Below are 18721 nucleotides of genomic sequence, written 5' to 3'. Positions count from 1 at the left end.
CCATTTGATTCAATGTTTACCCTTTGAAGACATTTATTCAATATTTTGATCAGCAAATTTCTGTCTTTTAGCTTATCCATTAAACACCAAACGAGGTCTCCTCCCTTGCATTGGGAGAAATATTAGAGAAAACAGAAATCAACAATTTTTCATCTTTCCTTGCTTAAACACTATCTCGCTAGCGAGAATGTGCGCGTGTCTTGGCGGCGGTCACTCTGCATTTCGTGATCCACACAATCTCGGTTTGTGTTTTGGTTATAGCGCGGGAAGTTACACGTTACGAGGGGGGGGGATCGATCCTTTAAAAGTATTCTTCTCAGTCGGCATGTAAAAAGTCTTAAACTCTGTGTAATGTTTCATCGCGGGAAAGAAGACTTTTTTCGCTTTTTTGTTTGCATGTATAAATCAACGCGCGGCGATGGTGCACCAAGAGTTTGTGGTTTCTTGCTAATAAATATTGGAATTGGACTAGATCTTGTTCTATATCTTCTCGTGCGTCAAAGTAAAACTGGTTATGTGGTTGATTTTGATTATTTGTTGGTGGTCGGCTTGTTTTAACTACTTTGTTATGTTAACCATTGTTCAACAAGATTCATGTATGTTTTAGTACAAATTTATGAAACTGCTTCTAAAAGATTTTAGCAAACACTCCCGAAACATACTGTGTAATAACCAAAAGCCTCTTTTTACTGATTTGTGAACACACGCGAGTGCTTGTTTTTTTTGGACTGACTTTATAATCTTTGCACGAGAGCTCAAAAGTAACTTTTAATATGTCATAACTTTACTATATTTACAGTTTTTTTTTATTTAATCCAAAACTACTCAAACAGCGTGCCAGCTCAGAGAGAAATTTGTAGTATTTGGCTGTCTGGTGTCAGTTTGCATTGCTATATAATACTATGTTTTGTTTTGTTCGAGTTTGTCTTAAATCTATTTTTTTCTGATGAGTTGAATGAGCAATAGCCAAGAATCATGACGTTTGATAAAAGAAAAAATGTTTTTTTATAATTTTAGTGGAAGAAACATTCGACTGTACGTTTGATTTGCTTTTTATTCTTTGGAGATCATGTTTAACAGTATTGCCAGCAGACATGAATAACGGTTTGGTTATGAAAATGAATTTCGAAAGCAACTTATTTCCGACGAAATAATATCACACTTGTGTACAACAATTTCAAGGATAGTAATAAACTTTTACTAGTCTTCAAATCACCTAACAAGACTTAGAGTTAACGAATAATGAATAAATTAACTACCATCATGTGTCCAACTACTTTCCTAATCTTACAGCTGCTTCTTGTCCTCCCCATCATCGACTGTATCTTTACCACCCTCGTTGACCGACTTCATTTTCGGCGAATTGCTGTACGTCTTTCGCTTCAAGCTCGCGTCAATGTCCGCCTCTATGTTGGTACACTTGGGCTGCGCCGTCCCCTTTTGCTGCTCCGTCGTCCCACTCCCTCCCCCAGTTCCAGCGCCACCATTACTCCGGTTGAGGTTGTTGGCGAACAAAAGCGGCGAATTGCTGGCCATAAAGTGCTTTTGCTTTTCCCGCAACGCCTCGATGTTACCGTGTGCGATCCAGAAGCGGCGTGCCGTCAGCATGCAAACGTCCTTCACGTACAGCACGCACTCAAACAGCTTGAACAGCACGCCGGAAACGGTGTCGAACTCGTTCGGGATGATGCCGTCGACCGAGCTTTCAAAGTAGGAGAACATCGGGAACCAGTGCTTGGTGCGGGAGTCGTGCGACATCAGTGCCTGGCGAGGGGAGAAGAACAAAATTGTATTTTGGAATTATTCGTTGAAATTATTGAGGTAGCCGGACCCTGAAAGTTCACGTTTCCCGGAAAGAACGAAAATTCAAATTTCAAGCCTAAATTACAAAGCATGACACAATTGTCCACACTCTATACAAAAAAAGTTGGTGTCACGCTCTCAGAGAAAAAAAAACAAGGGAGAAATTAAACAGGATGATTTCAAGCACACAGACACACTTCCGGATTCGGTCGAATGGTCAAATACTAAAACAAAACTATGAAATTAAATTTTTGACATTTAAAAATCAACTCCCAGAAAATCCCGATCACTGATCGTAGTAACCAACCAAAATCCACCCCTCGAAAAAACAACGATCACCACGGCCAGCCGTAACCATGGTAGCCATAGTTACCCGAAATCAACAAATCAACAGGCTGAAAAGTTATAGTGGTCGAGTGCAGTCCCATCAACCAGGCATACCCGCTTGAGAGGTTGTAGTGAACGGACGCTACTAATTTTTCTCTTTCTCGTTTCAGGAATCATCACGATGGGAGCGAAAATGTCTCGCCGAAATGGGCGTAGAGCGGCCACGGTTACTCTGGATGACGATATGCAGACGGGGGGGACGGAACTCGACCGGGTTGCGAGTAGCGGACGGGTCGATGCTAAGCCGGAGGTTCCGGGACCGGATCTGCCGGTTGTCGAACCAAATTTGAATAAAGTTTCTTTTGAAAATTACGACAATCCGGCAGATTTGGTTCTGGAATCGCCGTCGGTAATTAATATTTCATTAAATAATTGTTTGGACATGACTGCGGCGGTATCCATCTCGGAACCGCCTGCAGATGAAAATTTTTCTTTACAGGTTGTGACGACGACATTCGAGGAGGTGGTTCCAATGCCGGATCCACCGATAGAGGAGCAAAATTTGATGAATTGCGATTTGGAAATTTCCGAAAAATCGGTGGATCCGGCATCGGAGCCACCGAAGACCGACGACGACTCAAATACGCTTTCGAATCCAACGGCGGAGGTGGTTTCCACCGTGGAACCGCCCGCTGACCTTAATTCATGTAAACTTGAAATCTCTCTTTCAGATAACGATCCGGAACCACTTTCGGAACATACAAATCTAAATTTAGAAACTAATTCTCCCCAAATTCTAGATGATCCCGGACAATGTTCGTACTCCGTTTCGGTCGAAATTCCTCCGGAAGTGGTTCCGGGGCCACCACCAAATTCCAAATCTGACACAAAATATTTTTGGTGCTACGTTTGTCAAAATTCAGGTACAAACACATTGCCATGGTTGCTTCGATTGAAGTATTCCAAGCCGGCAATGTGTTTGAAATATTTGTTTACAGGCTCGATGTGCTGCATTGCTCTAGGGTTGCTTGTTTTTGTTTAACTAATTTTTGTTGTTATTATTTAATTGCAGCTTCACGTTTCTTGTTTCATGAGCGATTCTCTGTTGCTTACTGATGATGATTTCCGTTAATTGGATTGGAACGATTGGAGATATTTAGTGCAATAAATAGAATTGGTAACTATAAATAAAACCAAATTTAATTGAAAACTACAACTGCATTTTGCATTACAGACTGTACTTTTTGAGGAAGACGATGATGACGTGGAGATGATGATACTACTGACCATATGAATATATTTGATGTTGAGAAGATTAAGGTAATGAAAATTTCAATAGAAATAGAAGCAACTGTAACTAATTCAATGCTCTACTTTAAACAGGCCGACTGGACGATTAGGTCGATGGCGAAGGAGCACGATGGCGAAGACGCACGATGGCTGCAGCGGATGTTTGAAGACTTGAAGATTTATCATATTAATGAATTGTAATATATTGATTTGTATTGATATTTGAATTGTTTGGAATAAACGATACAAAAAAACCCAACAATCTCGGCAACAATTTTGTTTTCATTTCAAATATGAGAAAGTTAACCATTAGGGTGGGTACGGATTTTGAAAAGTTCTCAGATCAAGTTCTGGTGTGGTTCCCCTTGTAGGGCATACCCATAGGGACTCTCACGCCAAATTTCAGCTCATTTGGTTGAAAACTGGCTTGTCTCAAGCGGTTCAAGTTTACATGGAAATTACCATGGGAAATTTTGAATTTTCATTCATTCGCTCCTACAGGCCTGGGGAAAACATGTAGAAACTTCTAGGATCCGGGGCTTTCGGAACCAACGGTTTTCCCCAGAAAAGCATCAAATTTTCCTTAGCATGCTATGAATGCTTGATGAACACCTCGACGCCACATGTCAAACATCTACCACGTGGACTAGCATCGCCTATAAAAAATTACTTTTTATTACTTTTTGAACCATAGAATTATCATTCATGGTGATCAGGATACCATTCAGCTGTATTCTGAACCTCCAAATAAAAAAAAACTTTTATGGTGCAAATTTTACAATCACGTGGTAGCTGTTTGACACGTGGCGTCGCGGTTTTCATCAAGCATTCATAGCATGCTAAGGAAAATTTGATGCTTTTCTGGGGAAAACCGTTGGTTCCGAAAACCCCGGATGTATTGCCGTTGAGCTCGATGGGGGTTGAACGAATCGACCTGGTCCCTTAGGGAAAGTTGTTCTCCAGACGATTCCGCTCATTTCTGGCCATCCTAGAAGTTTCTACATGTTTTCCCCAGGCCTGTAGGAGCGAATGTATGAAAATTCAAAATTTCCCATAGTAATTTCCATGTAAACTTGAACCCGCTTGAGACAAGCCAGTTTTCAACCAAATGAGCTGAAATTTGGCCTGAGAGTCCCTTTGGGTATGCCCTATAAGAGGAACCACACCAAAACTTGATTTGAGAACTTTTCAAAATCCGTACCCACCCTATTAACCATACGAGGCTCTAGTTTTTTTTTAAGATTTTAGGCAAATTTTTAAATTGATTGTACTCAATTTGACTTCGTTGTTTAACTGAAACTACGACTTAGGGTTCTTTGCGCTATTTTAAACTGTAACATTTTATTTTACACTTTTCAAAACCTTATTAATCATAATCACCCAATGGTGGCATGCATTTTTCACAGATCTTCATAATATTTTTTGAACAATAATAGAATTTTATTTATGTTTCACTTAGTTAATCCAAAAAATTGCTGCAAACTCATAAACATTTAAAACAAGCAAAATACAAAAACTCGAATAGAAATTCTGTTTTTACGAGCATAATTCATTACAGTTAAAATATCCGTTTCGCAAACGATTTGCGAGCAAACAAACTATTGTCCAAATTTTTAACACTGGGGTTTTCTCCGCCAACTCACACAACAGTTGCCCCGACCCATCTTCGATTTGCGTGAAATTTTGTCCGAAGGGTTAACTTTTGTCCCTGATCACGAATCCGAGGTACGTTTTTTTTAATATCTTGAGACGGAAGGGCGACCCTTAAATTTTGAACATGCGAAACGATACATGTTTTTTATAATTTGCAGCCTGAAAAGGTGTTGATATAGAAAATTGGTGTCAAAGGGACTTTTTTGCAATTCCGTCGTGAAACTACTTACTTTTCCTGTCATTCTTGAACGACGAAATAGTTTACTTTTCTGTACCAAAAATAACAGAATCGAATAGCAACACTTTTCAAAATAAATGCTGAAAAGTTCTACTTTTCAGCACTCAAATAGGTGCTGAAAAGTTGAACTTTTCAGCACTTGTTTTGAAAAGTAACACTTTTTAACATTTTTTTGATTGAAACGATGTATTGACAAAATACATGAAAATTTGACATAAAATTTCACTCAGTGTGTGTTTTTTGGAATCGCAAAAAATGTTGTATGAAACTCGTTGCAAAACTTGATTTTTTGAGCACTCTTCGTATTTATCCAACTCGGTGAACCTCGTTGGATAAATGTACGACTCGTGCTGAAAAAATCTTCTTTTTGCAACTTGTTGCATAAAATACTATTATGTAAAATTGGACGCCCGATTTGATGGCGTGCTAAAAATATTGAAACAATTGATGAAAAATCGATAAAAAACACAAAAAAAATTAAAAACTCTGCCATTTTCAATCAAAATTAAATTATTCGCTCTACAGCATTGCCTTGGCGTTCCCGATTTCAAGATTCCTACTCGAAACTAGGTGTCCGAAGGCTTGATTGTTGAGGCAATTGCGAACCTCTTTACACCTAAGCTTCCATCCACCCCGGGATTCGAACTGACGACCTTTGGATTGTGAGTCCAACTGCCTACCAGCGACTCCACCGGGACAGGACCCAGGGAGACGACTCCTACACCTGGACTGAGCTATCGACCTAACCTATAGGTTAGACCGGGGCCAACATTTACTTCCCCATCCGACGGAAGGCGTGATCAGACAAATCTCGTCTCAAAATTTGCCACCGGGACCTTCTGGGATCGAACCCAGGCCGACTGGGTGAGAGGCAATCACGCTTACCCCTACACCACGGTCCCGGCTTATCTGCCATTTTACGTTACTTAATTGTCCATTTTTGGAACATGTCATTTCAAGGGATATTTCCAGAGCAACATTTGAAAGGGGCGGTACGACATTGCTCTTACGGCCTTTCATTACACGCGTTTAAATGGGACGAAAGGCCGTAAGAGCAATGTCGTACCGCCCCTTTCAAATGTTGCTCCAGATTTAATGTACTTTCCGAATCTACATAAACCCTGAACGGCATTTTTTCATTTAGAACAAAAATTTTCATTTTTAAATGTTGTGTTATTTTAACTTTAACTGGTTATTTTTGAGAGTTTAACAATTTTCTACACAGTGGTAGAACAGACAATTACAAAATTGTTGATGTATAAACATAAGGAGTTTTTTTTATTGGAAATTTAACGACATACAAACATACATTAGAATGGAACAATGGGCTTGTTCCGGTGAGCGCACTGGCACTGAGTCCAAATTCCAAACATGAGCTTGATTGAACGTAACAGGAGCCGTCGCACAGTGTGGCAAATCATCAAATTCTCGAAAAAAACTTTTCCTGCTTTCTGGTTACATTTTAGAGCTTTGGTGTCTTCGGCAAAGTTGTTGGGCATGACAAGGCCCATCTAGTGGCATACCAGGTTAGTTCATTTTTTGTCCGCATAGGTGGCGCTGAAATCTAACTTTTTACCCTGAATGTTTAGAGGTTTGGTGTCTTCGGCAAAGTTGTTCAGCTTTCAATTTTGAGCAACTTTGTCGAAGACACCAAAATTTTTTGACAGCCCGGTAAAAAGTTACAGGCATTGCAATGTTATTAGAACACAGCGCGCGTATTTTGTTTGTCAAGATTACGTTTTCATATGCGTTTTCGTTAAATTAAAACTTTTTTGAACTTCACGTCATTTGATCGTCAAAAATCGGATATACAAGCAATAAGTAATCGGTGAAATTACATGCTGCTCCCCTACGACTTTGAATAATGTACAGCTCGTTTGGAGTCACGCACACATATTATCAATTATCACTGAGTGTATTAGTGAGATGATGTGATTGTCATTTCATTTTAGTTTTTTGCTTAGCAAAGCACTTTAAAGCGTGCGCATCTTGATCACGTGTTTGATGTTTAATTTGAAATTATATTCGTAATATTTCGTGAAATAATACTTTGTGAACCGTGAATAATGGAGAACCTTGAACTTTTTACTGGAGCCTCGGGTAAGTCATATTTAATTTTGTACTGGAGGTAAATCAGCAAGATTTGTAATCAGGAAAGTGAAACACCATGTGACTCCATACTTTTGAAAAGTCCTCAGCAGGTCTAAGGAAGTGTGATGTCCATTATATTTGTTAAAAATAGAATATCATAACTATAAAAATGAATTGCAGATACTTGATATATGAAACAAATTTGTCCGCGGCAATCCTTACTTGGTCTTAAGGTCTCATAAAAAAATGCCAGGGCTTCCTAACTTTGATCAAGCAAAACGAATTTGTCATTGCATTTTAACTTTTATAGTCATTTTGAGTACCGTCAATGGGGGTGACATTGGGTCTGGGGGGTGAGATTGGGTCAAAGTATTTTTTACGGATTTTACCATTTCTCAGGTGAAGTACCTGAAACTGAAATGAGCTGTCTAAAGTTGAGGTACGGTTATGGCCAAAAATTACCTCTCGAAAAATCAACTTTTTAAATTATTTGTTGGAATTGATCAAAAAGTACCCAAATGTTTGAAAAACTCTACTTCAAACATTTTAGCATGTCAATACGATTCCCTCGAACAAGAAACACTGATGACTTGTTTTGCCATATCTTTGTATTTGAGCATCATTCTAGTTTCATTTGACCCAATTAGGTCAATTTTCAAGCGATTGCCATTTAAGGTAGAGTTTATCAAATTACACCATATTTTGGAAAAAAAATGTTAGTAAACCATCTAAGATCAATTCTACCATAAAAGATTTTCTTTGTTATTTAAATTGTTTTTGTTATTGAAAAATTACGAGAGGTGCATCGTTTTTTGACCCATAGTCACTCCCACTGACGGTATGTCTAAAAGTTACACTTAATTTGCTGCCTAGAACAAATTCAAAAATCTATCTGTGTGCCCATGATAACACAAGAACTCGGAGATGTAGCAATGTTTTGAAATAATTTTTGCTCGTGTTTAAGAAACATAAAAACTAACTTCTAAGCTAATTTCATCTTGATTAGTATTGATGGAAATTTGCATCGAGAACATAAATCTGATACATTTGGAAATCTAAGAAGCAATACACTGCAAATGGACCAAAACATGGACTTACGTGATCATGACATTGAATTTGATATTTGAATGTGTTGAGTTTTACCAGAAGTACTCTTTGTTGAGTACATGTACTCTTTTTTTCATTAAATTATTTTTATTAGGTCCTTTTCGGTACTGGCTTTTTTCTTAAAGCTATGAGTTATTATAGAGGATTTTGTGTGTAAATGTTAGTGGAGGGGAGCCGATACATGTACTCTTTTGAGCCGAAAAAATGCGTACTCTTTTTTCAAAAACTAGCTTAGGGTACTCTATTTTGAACTTTGTGGGAGAGTCTTTAATTTTTAAATTATTTTTTACGTTTATAACAAAGACTTCGCAAACAGTTCTATATAATATGTCTAGACTTTTGCACATTTTTCAATTCAATTGGTGTTTATTAGAATTTAACAGTTCTGCTCCAGGATGTTACATTTGCAATTCAGAGATTTGGAGAACCTTTCAACTGAGATCAATTCATAAGCCTTTACAGGGAGGGTACATGTTTCTATGTTTAGATGTTGCTAGCTGCGTGCTCTTTTAGGGAAAATAAATTTTGAGAAAAAACCCTAACTTTTGCACATATTTTCCATAGTTTCTTATTTTTTTAATTAAACATAACTTTACAACTTTACAATCTAACTGAATAAAATTAACAAATTTTTGTTTTCGTTTTGCGACCCATTATTATCATTATCTTTATTTTTTATCAAAAAAAGAAAAGATTCGATTCCCAAATCATTAATTGTGTTCATGAATTAGAACAAAATTCAAGGTTTAAGGAATTCACTATTTTAAATATACCGTTTTTTTTTCAATTCGAAGAGGAAAGTTATAAACTAAGATCATGGATTGATTGAAAAACCATTTTGTGCAAAAGTTCAGGGTTTTTTTGCAAACTCGTTATTTTAAAATGATTTTTTTGATGATTTCAAGAATTTTCTTTGTTGAAAAATGCGTACCCTCCATTGCAACGCATTTATTTTATTTGAAAAATGTGGCCAGCTATTTTTTATTTTTTTTACGGAAATTTTTCAAACATAAAAAAATAGTTAAGGAAAATAACAAAAACATTGTTACTTAAAAAAGACATGACATCTTCATCAAATACAATGTTGTGGGATCAAACATTTTACCATTTCTAACATTTATATCAATTTGATTGATTTTCAAGTTGAATATGTTAGTAAATCCCAAGTTTATTCTTCTATTATTTCATGAATTGAATGATTACAAAGCCCCACTATGGCTTCGTAAAAGTAACATATTGCTTAAAGAATTATTAGTAAGCATTCCTTTTATGATATTTTATCCTATTGAAAATTTATACTCTTTTTTCACGGGCACCATCTGGTAATGTGTTTTATTTATTTTAAAAAGATTGGGCAATAAATTCTAGCAACTAGAAAATGAGCTATACTTAGAATAACTGAATAAAAACAATTGATAATAGTTCAATTAATACGCAATCCACAACATTTTTTAAACAGTTTGTAAAATTAATTATTGAACCTATGATTATTTTAAAAATAAGTTGTCTCGGTCTATTTATATTATCGGCTTATCAGAACTTTGATCATGGATTACAGCTTTCATATAGTGTTTTTGACTATTTCAAAGTAATAAATAGCTCGAATAGATTTTAACAAGCAACTCTCCATTGTTGATTTATGTGAAATTTCGTTTGAAACAGCAAAATAAATTTGAAGGCATTTGGTTGAATTATGACCTAGATACAGCCATTTAAAGTTAGCAGTTTCAAAAAAGAGGTGCCACGATATCTCAACACTGCTTTGACTAAATTGGTTCAAAATTTTGGTGAAGACTCGTGTGCATGACGAAGGCCGATTTTCAAAAAGTTAACTAAAAAAAAGATAAAAATATTTTCATGTTTTTCATTTAAAAAATATGTTTTAGATTTACTACTTTTTGGAAAAATTATTTTTTTTTAATCGGGTTTCGTCATGTACACGGGATATGTCTTGAGAGTCTTCACCTCAAATTTAAGGCAATTCAATCCATCCAATCTCGAGATATCGTGGCACCTGTAAATCAACTCGGTGTTTCGAAAAAAAAAACGCTCAGAATGTTTGACAGTCCACTTTGAACAAGGCAAAATTTCAAACTCAAATCATCTATTACTTACTCAAATCATTAAATTTCTTCATGGATGTTTCAGGAGTGTTTGGATAGCATCTTTAGAAAGAAAGAATTTACTGTAATATGATACTTTGAGATTTTCTACATTTATGTAACCCCTCAAATGTTTTTCTGCAGATTGAAGTGCTTGAAAACATGATCGGTTCAATCTCCATGAATTCCATAATTAACTAAAGAAAACATTTTTTGGAGATCTCCAAAAAATGTCTGTTGTTGTTGTTTGATACAAGAGAATTATTTTTTTAGATAATTATGAAATTCATTAAGATTGAACCGATCATGTTTTCAAGCACCTCAATCTGCAAAAAAACATTTAAAAAAAACTACCTCCAAAAACCCCGGAACATTTCCGATGGTCAGGAACCATTTTTCCGAAACTGATCTTATCCTGAAAATAGAATCAGTAAAAATATTTGGGTATTTTGTTCTAAATTTCCAAACTTCTACCAAACATGAAAACAGAATCGCCAAACGGCATAATATGTCATAATGTAAGTTATTATTGTTTAAATATTGGTTTTTTTTTTGAATATATTTTTAAACTTTCCTAACATAATTGCTCGTCTTCTATTTCGTTGTTTTGTACCAGAATCAAACTGTGCTGATATTTTTATAACGAGAAAATCCTTTGCGAGCAAATCAATTATGGCAACTCGGATCCCGAAGAGCAGCCAACTATTCTGGAAAATTTTATTTCAAATCTCACTCATTGTACAAAAGGCCGAGCCAAAAATTTGAAGAGAGCAATATACCTTTTCATGACTGATTTTAATGAGCGGTGGCAAGACTCTTCTCGTACGTACATGATGTTCATCTCGGCTAACAAAGAGTGGTTGGCCTCATCAATTGGATTTAAAAAGTACTCCGATAATCAAGGTCGACCGGAAAAAGATTTCGACAAGTGTACACCAACCGCGAAACGGCTTAAAACTGCAGAACTTAGAGCAAACAATTCATCAAAAAAACTGGGATTCGCGACCCAGATGAACCTGCGTGAAGATGGGTTTGTTGATGCAAGCAAGCTGGTTAAGAAGATTAGTGAGCATCCGGAGATAGCAAGTAAATACCTGACAGCAATGAAAAATATTGAGAATGTACCAAAAATGTTGACTGGGGCGGAAGCCTTATCACATTATGTTCAAACCAAGTTAACTGTGGATGATTACAATGATTTAAGAAAAATCGACAAGCAAAAGTTTCCGCCCTACAAAGTTGTAGCCAAAGCAAAAGAAGAGTGCTATCCAAGATCAAACTCAATTAAAATTAACGAAAAGGGAGCAGAGATTGAATTACAATCGTTACTAGACCATACGGCACAACGGATTCTGCTGTCTCAAAAACCTGTTTTGGACACACTTACGAATAAAATTTTAAGCAATGTGACACTTATTTCAAAATGGGGCATGGATGGCACGACTCAGCCAAGTTCCCAGCAAACGTTTGCTGATAAACCATTCGATGATTCACACATTTTTATATCATCAATAGTACCAATTAGAATGGAATCACACGGAACAATAATCTGGCAAAATCCTCGACCGTCCTCGACGCGTTACTGTCGTCCAATTGAGTTTAAATTGGAAAAAGAAATAGACGAGCTAACCCGGTTTAAAAAATCAATGATGGATAAACAAATTGAAAATCTCATCCCACTAAAAACATCAATAAATGATAAAACCATCAATGTATCTTACAAAATGATGTTTACTATGGTTGACGGAAAAGTATGTAACGCTGTCACAAGCACTGGATCGCAAAGATGCTATCTTTGTGGTTTAACATCAAAAGATTTTAACAAGTTGGATATGGTTCTAAGAGCAGACATACAAAATCACGAAAATCTTAACCTGGGCCTTTCGACACTTCATGCTTGGATAAGATTTCTTGAGTGTATCCTTCATGTATCATACAGGTTAACTATCCAGCTGTGGGCTGCAACTGGTATTGGTTCATCAAATTATAATGTAAAATAATATTTATAGTAAATTCTTTTCCAGGTCAAGCAAACAAAGATATTGTTACAGAGCGACGAAAGAAAATTCAGAAGGAGTTTCGTGAAAAACTAGGCATACTTGTAGATGTAACTAAACAAGGTTACGGAACTACTAATACTGGACGAACGGCAAAAATCGTGTTTGCCAATTGGGAAGTTTCTGCTCAAATTCTTGAGCTTGATGAAAACCTTCTATTCAGGTTTAAAATTGTATTGCAGGTAAATTTTAAGCAATTTAGGGAAATTTGTTTTATTTCAATTTATTTTGTTAACAGACGTTATCCAGTGGGCATGATATTGACATCGATCGCTTTCGGGAGTATACCTTGGATACAGCTAAACTCTTTGTAGAGTTATATTCTTGGTACTCAATGCCCACTACTGTGCATAAAGTGTTGATGCATGGGTCTGATGTAATCTCGTCTCTTCTGATTCCAATTGGCTAATTAGGAGAAGAAGCTTCAGAAGCAACAAATAAGGATTATCGCAGGTAACATTGAGTGTTTTTTTCTAGTAAATATGTTTATATCATCCCTATTTTGTCAACAGGAATCGCGACTTTCACTCACGGAAAATTTCAAGATCTGCCACTAACACCGACATTCTTCACGCCTTACTTATATCATCTGACCCATTCATCACGAGCTTGAGAGTATTACCAATTCGAAAAAGTGAACCATTCCCACCAGAGGTAATAGCTTTATTTAAAGCAGCGGAACAAATTGTGTCGGATACCACCTCTGATGAAAGCTCTTCTAGTGACAGTGAATAAAAGATTTTTAAATAAATATTTCTTGTATAAAACAATATCATTTTAATTTTAAAGACATTTTTGAATTGTTGCTATAAAAACCCTTGTTTAATCATCAAAAAGTCTCAAATAAAGCCATATCTTCAAAATAGCAACATTTGGCACTCAAATGATCTATAATTTATATTTCAGTACTCATTAACACCTAAACTTCCAAACTCGAGAAAAAGGTCAGGAGCTTGGGAGTTTAGGTGTTAAATTTGAAAGAATATCAGTTTTGGTATTATTATGATAAAGTAAAAAAAGTATATATATTATTATGATCCTTCGCATAAATGATTTTGGTGTGATTTCATAGCATTTTACCATGTACAAGGCAACCAAGGGCACATTTTGGTCACTGTTACTTGCACAAGTAATACCATTTGGTATTTTCATGGCCAAGCATCTGAGAATGACTAAGATTTACAAACAAAAGTAATTAAAATGAAACTGGATACAAGCTCACCAAAAGTTTTAAGAAAACTATCAAATGTCTCGCAAATCAAAATATGTCATTAGAAAAAAATATATGCGTTAAAATTTTTGGATAAAATTATTTATATACTGCAAAAATACCAACAATTGGTGTTCCAATTCAGAGAATCTTCAACGATTCAAAAAAATCTTCGGGGTATATTAAATAATCAACAAAGTCAATTTTGAAATTTGCTTTAGAACATGATTTTGTCGCAAAACTAATGATCTAATCTTTCCAGAGGAATTTGATAAAAAAAAGACTGTAATACTAAAAAAATACCGGAATTGGTATGATACCAAATTTTGCTCTTAAATATTCCATCCCGGGCAGACGATAATAACAAAATTCATGCCATTTCAATAACAAATACTGTTAAAATAACAGAAAGTGTTATGGAATCTTCTTGAAAAATCCATTTTTGCATAAGGGTTTAATAACAGTTTATGTTATAATAACAAAATTTGTTATAGGTCTGATATTGGTTGAAAGCCAAAACAACTTTGGAATAACATTTTTTGTTACGGAAGAATAACTCCAACTGTTATTGGGGTGATCGGATTAGTTGTTAAAATAACAAAAAAATAATAACAAAGATTTGTTCGAAGAATAACTTCAAATGTTATTAGTCTGTTATTATTATAACAATCCAATAACAAAAAAATGATAACGACAAATAACAAATCTTGTTATAAATAACATAAAATGTTATTGGCCTAGTATTTTCAAATATCAAAAAATGTTATTCCCAAGTTATTTCCGTCTGCTCGGGATAAGACAAATTTTAAAGGGTTACCTGGGAATACCAAAATTTGTTATTGATACAAGAGAAAGGTATTATAAAGCATTTCCCTTGTTCTTTAATCTCGCTCAGGATATATAGAGGGAATGGTCTAATTGAGAATCTTTTATAAAACAAACTTTAAACAACTTCCTAACCAGCCTATTTTTTTTAAATAAACAAATTTATATTTTTAGTGATTTAAAAACCTGATTCGGATTTTTTAAAGAAATGTTCAATATTTGTCATGATTTGGCGCTTGAACTAGTATCAAGGTACTAGTATTACTTTGATAACTTGTTTAAACAAGGTGAGCAATTTTAGGTTTTGATCAGGGTCAGTAGTTTTTTTCCAAGAGGTTTTTAGAGTTATTGAAGAAAGACATTTGGTTCTAAGTTGTAACTTGTTGTTTTAAGAATGTTTCAACTAGTCTTTAAAGACATGTTTTTGAGAAATTAAAGATACACGTTTCATATTCCATCTAGTTTAAGAAACTTACCATAAACAATATTCAATTCAATTCAATTGGTATTTATTAGAATTTAACAGTTCTGCTCCAGGATGTTACATTTGCAATTCAGAGATTTGGAGAACCTTTCAACTAAGATCAATTCATAAGCCTTTACAGGGAGGGTACATGTTTCTAAGTTTAGATTTTGCTAGCTGCGCGCTCTTTTAGGGCCATAAACAACATCGTATAAAATTATGACAACAAATCTCTCAAAAAAGATACGCTTGACCGATCGACAAAATATTTTGATTCATCCCTTATAATGTTTACGGTGACAAATATCGGACAGGTTTTATTTTATTTTTAGGATGATCTTCAAAATTCACCGTGTGGGGAAGGTGAAATACGCGCGCGCTGTATTCTAATAACATTGCAATGCCTGTAACTTTTTACCGGGCTGTCAAAAAATTTTGGTGTCTTCGACAAAGTTGCTCAAAATTGAAAGCTGAACAACTTTGCCGAAGACACCAAACCTCTAAACATTCAGGGTAAAAAGTTAGATTTCAGCGCCACCTATGCGGACAAAAAATGAACTAACCTGGTATGCCACTAGATGGACCTTGTCATGCCCAACAACTTTGCCGAAGACACCAAAGCTCTAAAATGTAACCAGAAAGCAGGAAAAGTTTTTTTCGAGAATTTGATGATTTGCCACACTGTGCGTCGCTTTGTAATTAAATTTTAAATAAGAATTTACCCGTTAAAAGATTTTTTTTTCAAAAATTACAATTTTTGAGGCACTTTGGCCATTACAGTATTTATTCATAACATCACTGGCGTGTAGGCCAGACCCTTGAGAAAGTTTTGGTATATAAAATATTTATTTTTTGACCATTCTGGAGTTCAAGGGCCAAAATTGAGCCTTGACAAATTAAAAAAATCAAGACATTGTAAAAGTCACATAAAACAACCAGCTCCATGAATTAATGGTCGTGACTTCTGCCCCTCCAGTAGAAGATTCAGGGATCAAACCCTGACAGCGCCATCCCCCAATTAAAGCTCGGTTTTAGAGGGTTAATAGTTGTTTGACTTTAAACCATAGTTTTGTAAAAACAAGTCAAACTAATAAAGCAGCTTTTCAAAAGCTGTTCAAACAACAACCATAAAATGTTGTTCAGCCACTTATTGGAGTTTCCCGAGTCAATACTAGGTTTACGAATATTTGGAAGCCCCCGCGCGCTCTCTCACCTGATTGTTGGCCAGCGTGTGATAATAGAGAAACAGTCGTGAAGAAATGTAGAACGCCACAAAAACGTCGATTGAGTAATGCTCGTGGGCGGCCAGTATGAAGAATATTCCAAACATGTTGAGAAGCCATGTCAACGTGTGCAGAAAGTACAAATTACGTGGCGTGTCTAAAAGAAAGAAAGAATGAACAATTACGATTAAAATTCGCGCCACAACTAGCACCGCTTTCGGTGTTAAGGTCACTCACATTCGGTGATGAAGAAATTGAGCAGCGTCAATGCCACCGTGTGCCCGCTGAACATGTAGTCGCCGCACGTCCTCACGCCCTGAATGGACATTCCAAGCCCGCTCCAGATGGTGTAGGCCCGACTCACGCGCAGGTAAATCATTTCGGTAATTTCGGCCGTGCTGTCGTCGAATTTGTGGTCGTTTTTGGTGCACTCGAGGTGGGTCCCTGGGACGCTCAACGACGTAATCAACATCGTGACGCACCGCAGCAGGAACACGGTGCCGGCCAGGGCAAAGAACCGACGCAACAGAACCATTCTGCAAAAAAAAGGGAGAAAGAGAATTAGACGTAATATAATTAGGGCCGGCCGGTGGCCGCTTCACTTGACTTACCGGTGTTTATGCACAATCAGCACGCAAACCCAGATGCAGAACAGCAACGTTCCGGTTACCTCGCACATGTGGAACGCCCAAGGAATGTGCGGAACGTTGTCGAGGAAGATGTCCGGCAGGGGAGGGTACTTTTTCATGTCGGGAACGCGCTCGTGCACCACCACCATCACGAACGCCGTTATCCAGGTGACTAGGAAGGCATAACCTGCGAAATGGAACGGAGAAGTGCGTTATTAGGGTATTTTCCCCCTTCTCAATTTGTTAGTCATGTTCTTGACTGACCAACCAACGGGTGATCGAACTTCAATTAAAGTGCAGACAGGCCGCGTGCGATTTGCAAATTGTTTTTGAAGTTGAGTGTCCTTATATTATTTGTACGTTGGACCCTGTGTTAAAAGAAAAAATGCACTGAAATTCGTTTGCTGTAGAATGTTTTTTAAGTTTTCTTTTGCTACATTTAAGCATTTTAAGAAGCTTTTTTATCTTCAAAAATACATAAATCATTCGTTTTGTGTTTTTTCTACATTTTAGGAACTTTACAAGCATTAAGCTTGTTTAGATTTCTTTGTCTTATGTTTTAACCCCTAACCTTTAGTTACTTCTCAATTTTATTTTATTTTCTACATATTTTCCAATCTCTCTAAAAATCAATGATAGGCAACTAACTGACAACTGTTTTCATTAAAACTCTTGAACAAGTGGTAGGCTTGGTTGCCTCTCAACCCAGCTGGCCTGGGCTCAAATCCTGTCGACCACGGTTAGCGTTTCTTGAGACGAAATATTTGATCAATGAAGTGGGAAAGTAAAAGTCGATCTGCCCTGATGTTTTTACTTGTCTAATGTTTGGTCATTTCTTGGATTTGTTTTAAGGGGTTACATGCATGTAAATCTTCAAAACTGTATGAGGTTGGTTTTAGCACACATTTAAACTTTATTCGAAATGTTTTTGCAGGGCATTAAAATATACATTTTTATCTATTAACAAAATAAATATGAAGACATTTGGATGTACCATTGCCGTCTCAACACTGCTTTGACCAAATCAGCTCAAAATTTTGGTAAAGACTCGTTAAACCAGTCCTGTGTGCATGACGAAGGTCGATTTTCAAAAACTTTATTTTAAAAAAGAAAAAAAATAAATGTATGTTACACCCCAAATTTCAGCCAATTCGGTCCATCCCATCTCGAGATATCGTGGCAACCGTAAATCAACTCGGTGTTTAAAGAAAAACGTTCACAAAGTTTGACAGTTGGCTTTGCGCATGCCAAAATTGTGAACTTAAATCGTCTCTTACTCAGTTCAGTAATGAAATATCTTTACAAAACTTTCAGGAGCGATTGAAAATCATCTTTTTAGTGAATTTAGCAAATTTTCTGTAATATGAAGTTTTGTGATTTTCTACATGTGTGTAACCCCTTAAAAAGACGTAAGAGCCATTGATAACCAAAGATCTCTTTGCATTGGAGCAGTTCTCTACGGAATCGGTCTTTTTTCTTTAATTTTATTTTTTGTATATTTTAATCCTGTTGAAACTTTTGTGGGGCCTTCGGGACGCCCAAAGAAGTCATTTTGCATTTTTAGTTCATTCATATAATTTTCCATACAAATTTGGCAACTGTTCGTACAAAAATGATATGTGAAAATTCAAAAATCGTATCTTTCGAAGGAATTTTTTAATCGATTTGGTGTCTTCGGCAAAGTTGTAGGATATGGACTACAC

At 36.1% G+C, this 18721-nt stretch overlaps 1 protein-coding gene and 1 long non-coding RNA gene across 2 annotated transcripts in view; one reads left to right on the top strand and one right to left on the bottom strand.

The window, feature by feature from the left end:
* Positions 1–3: 3 nt before the first annotated feature.
* The window catches only part of LOC6033454 (sphingomyelin synthase-related 1), a 35614-nt gene continuing 16896 nt past the window's right edge, over positions 4–18721 (bottom strand). Inside the window, exons 2-5 of the mRNA XM_038263162.1 lie at positions 17001–17205; positions 16627–16925; positions 16380–16546; positions 4–1764 (exon numbers count right to left, since the gene is read on the bottom strand). Of these exons, the coding sequence (XP_038119090.1) occupies positions 1288–1764; positions 16380–16546; positions 16627–16925; positions 17001–17205 (1148 nt within the window). The 3' untranslated portion in view covers positions 4–1287. The remainder of the gene's footprint in view (positions 1765–16379; positions 16547–16626; positions 16926–17000; positions 17206–18721) is intronic.
* Positions 1836–3674, top strand: LOC119769716. Its single transcript, XR_005278497.1, has 3 exons — positions 1836–3307; positions 3365–3450; positions 3514–3674. It is a non-coding gene; the product is annotated as an uncharacterized LOC119769716 (long non-coding RNA).

The sequence above is a fragment of the Culex quinquefasciatus genome, chromosome 3 (assembly GCF_015732765.1).
Source record: "Culex quinquefasciatus strain JHB chromosome 3, VPISU_Cqui_1.0_pri_paternal, whole genome shotgun sequence".
Taxonomy (NCBI): domain Eukaryota; kingdom Metazoa; phylum Arthropoda; class Insecta; order Diptera; family Culicidae; genus Culex; species Culex quinquefasciatus.
Note: the sequence above shows the minus strand (reverse complement) of the source record. Positions and strands in the feature narration are given on the sequence as shown.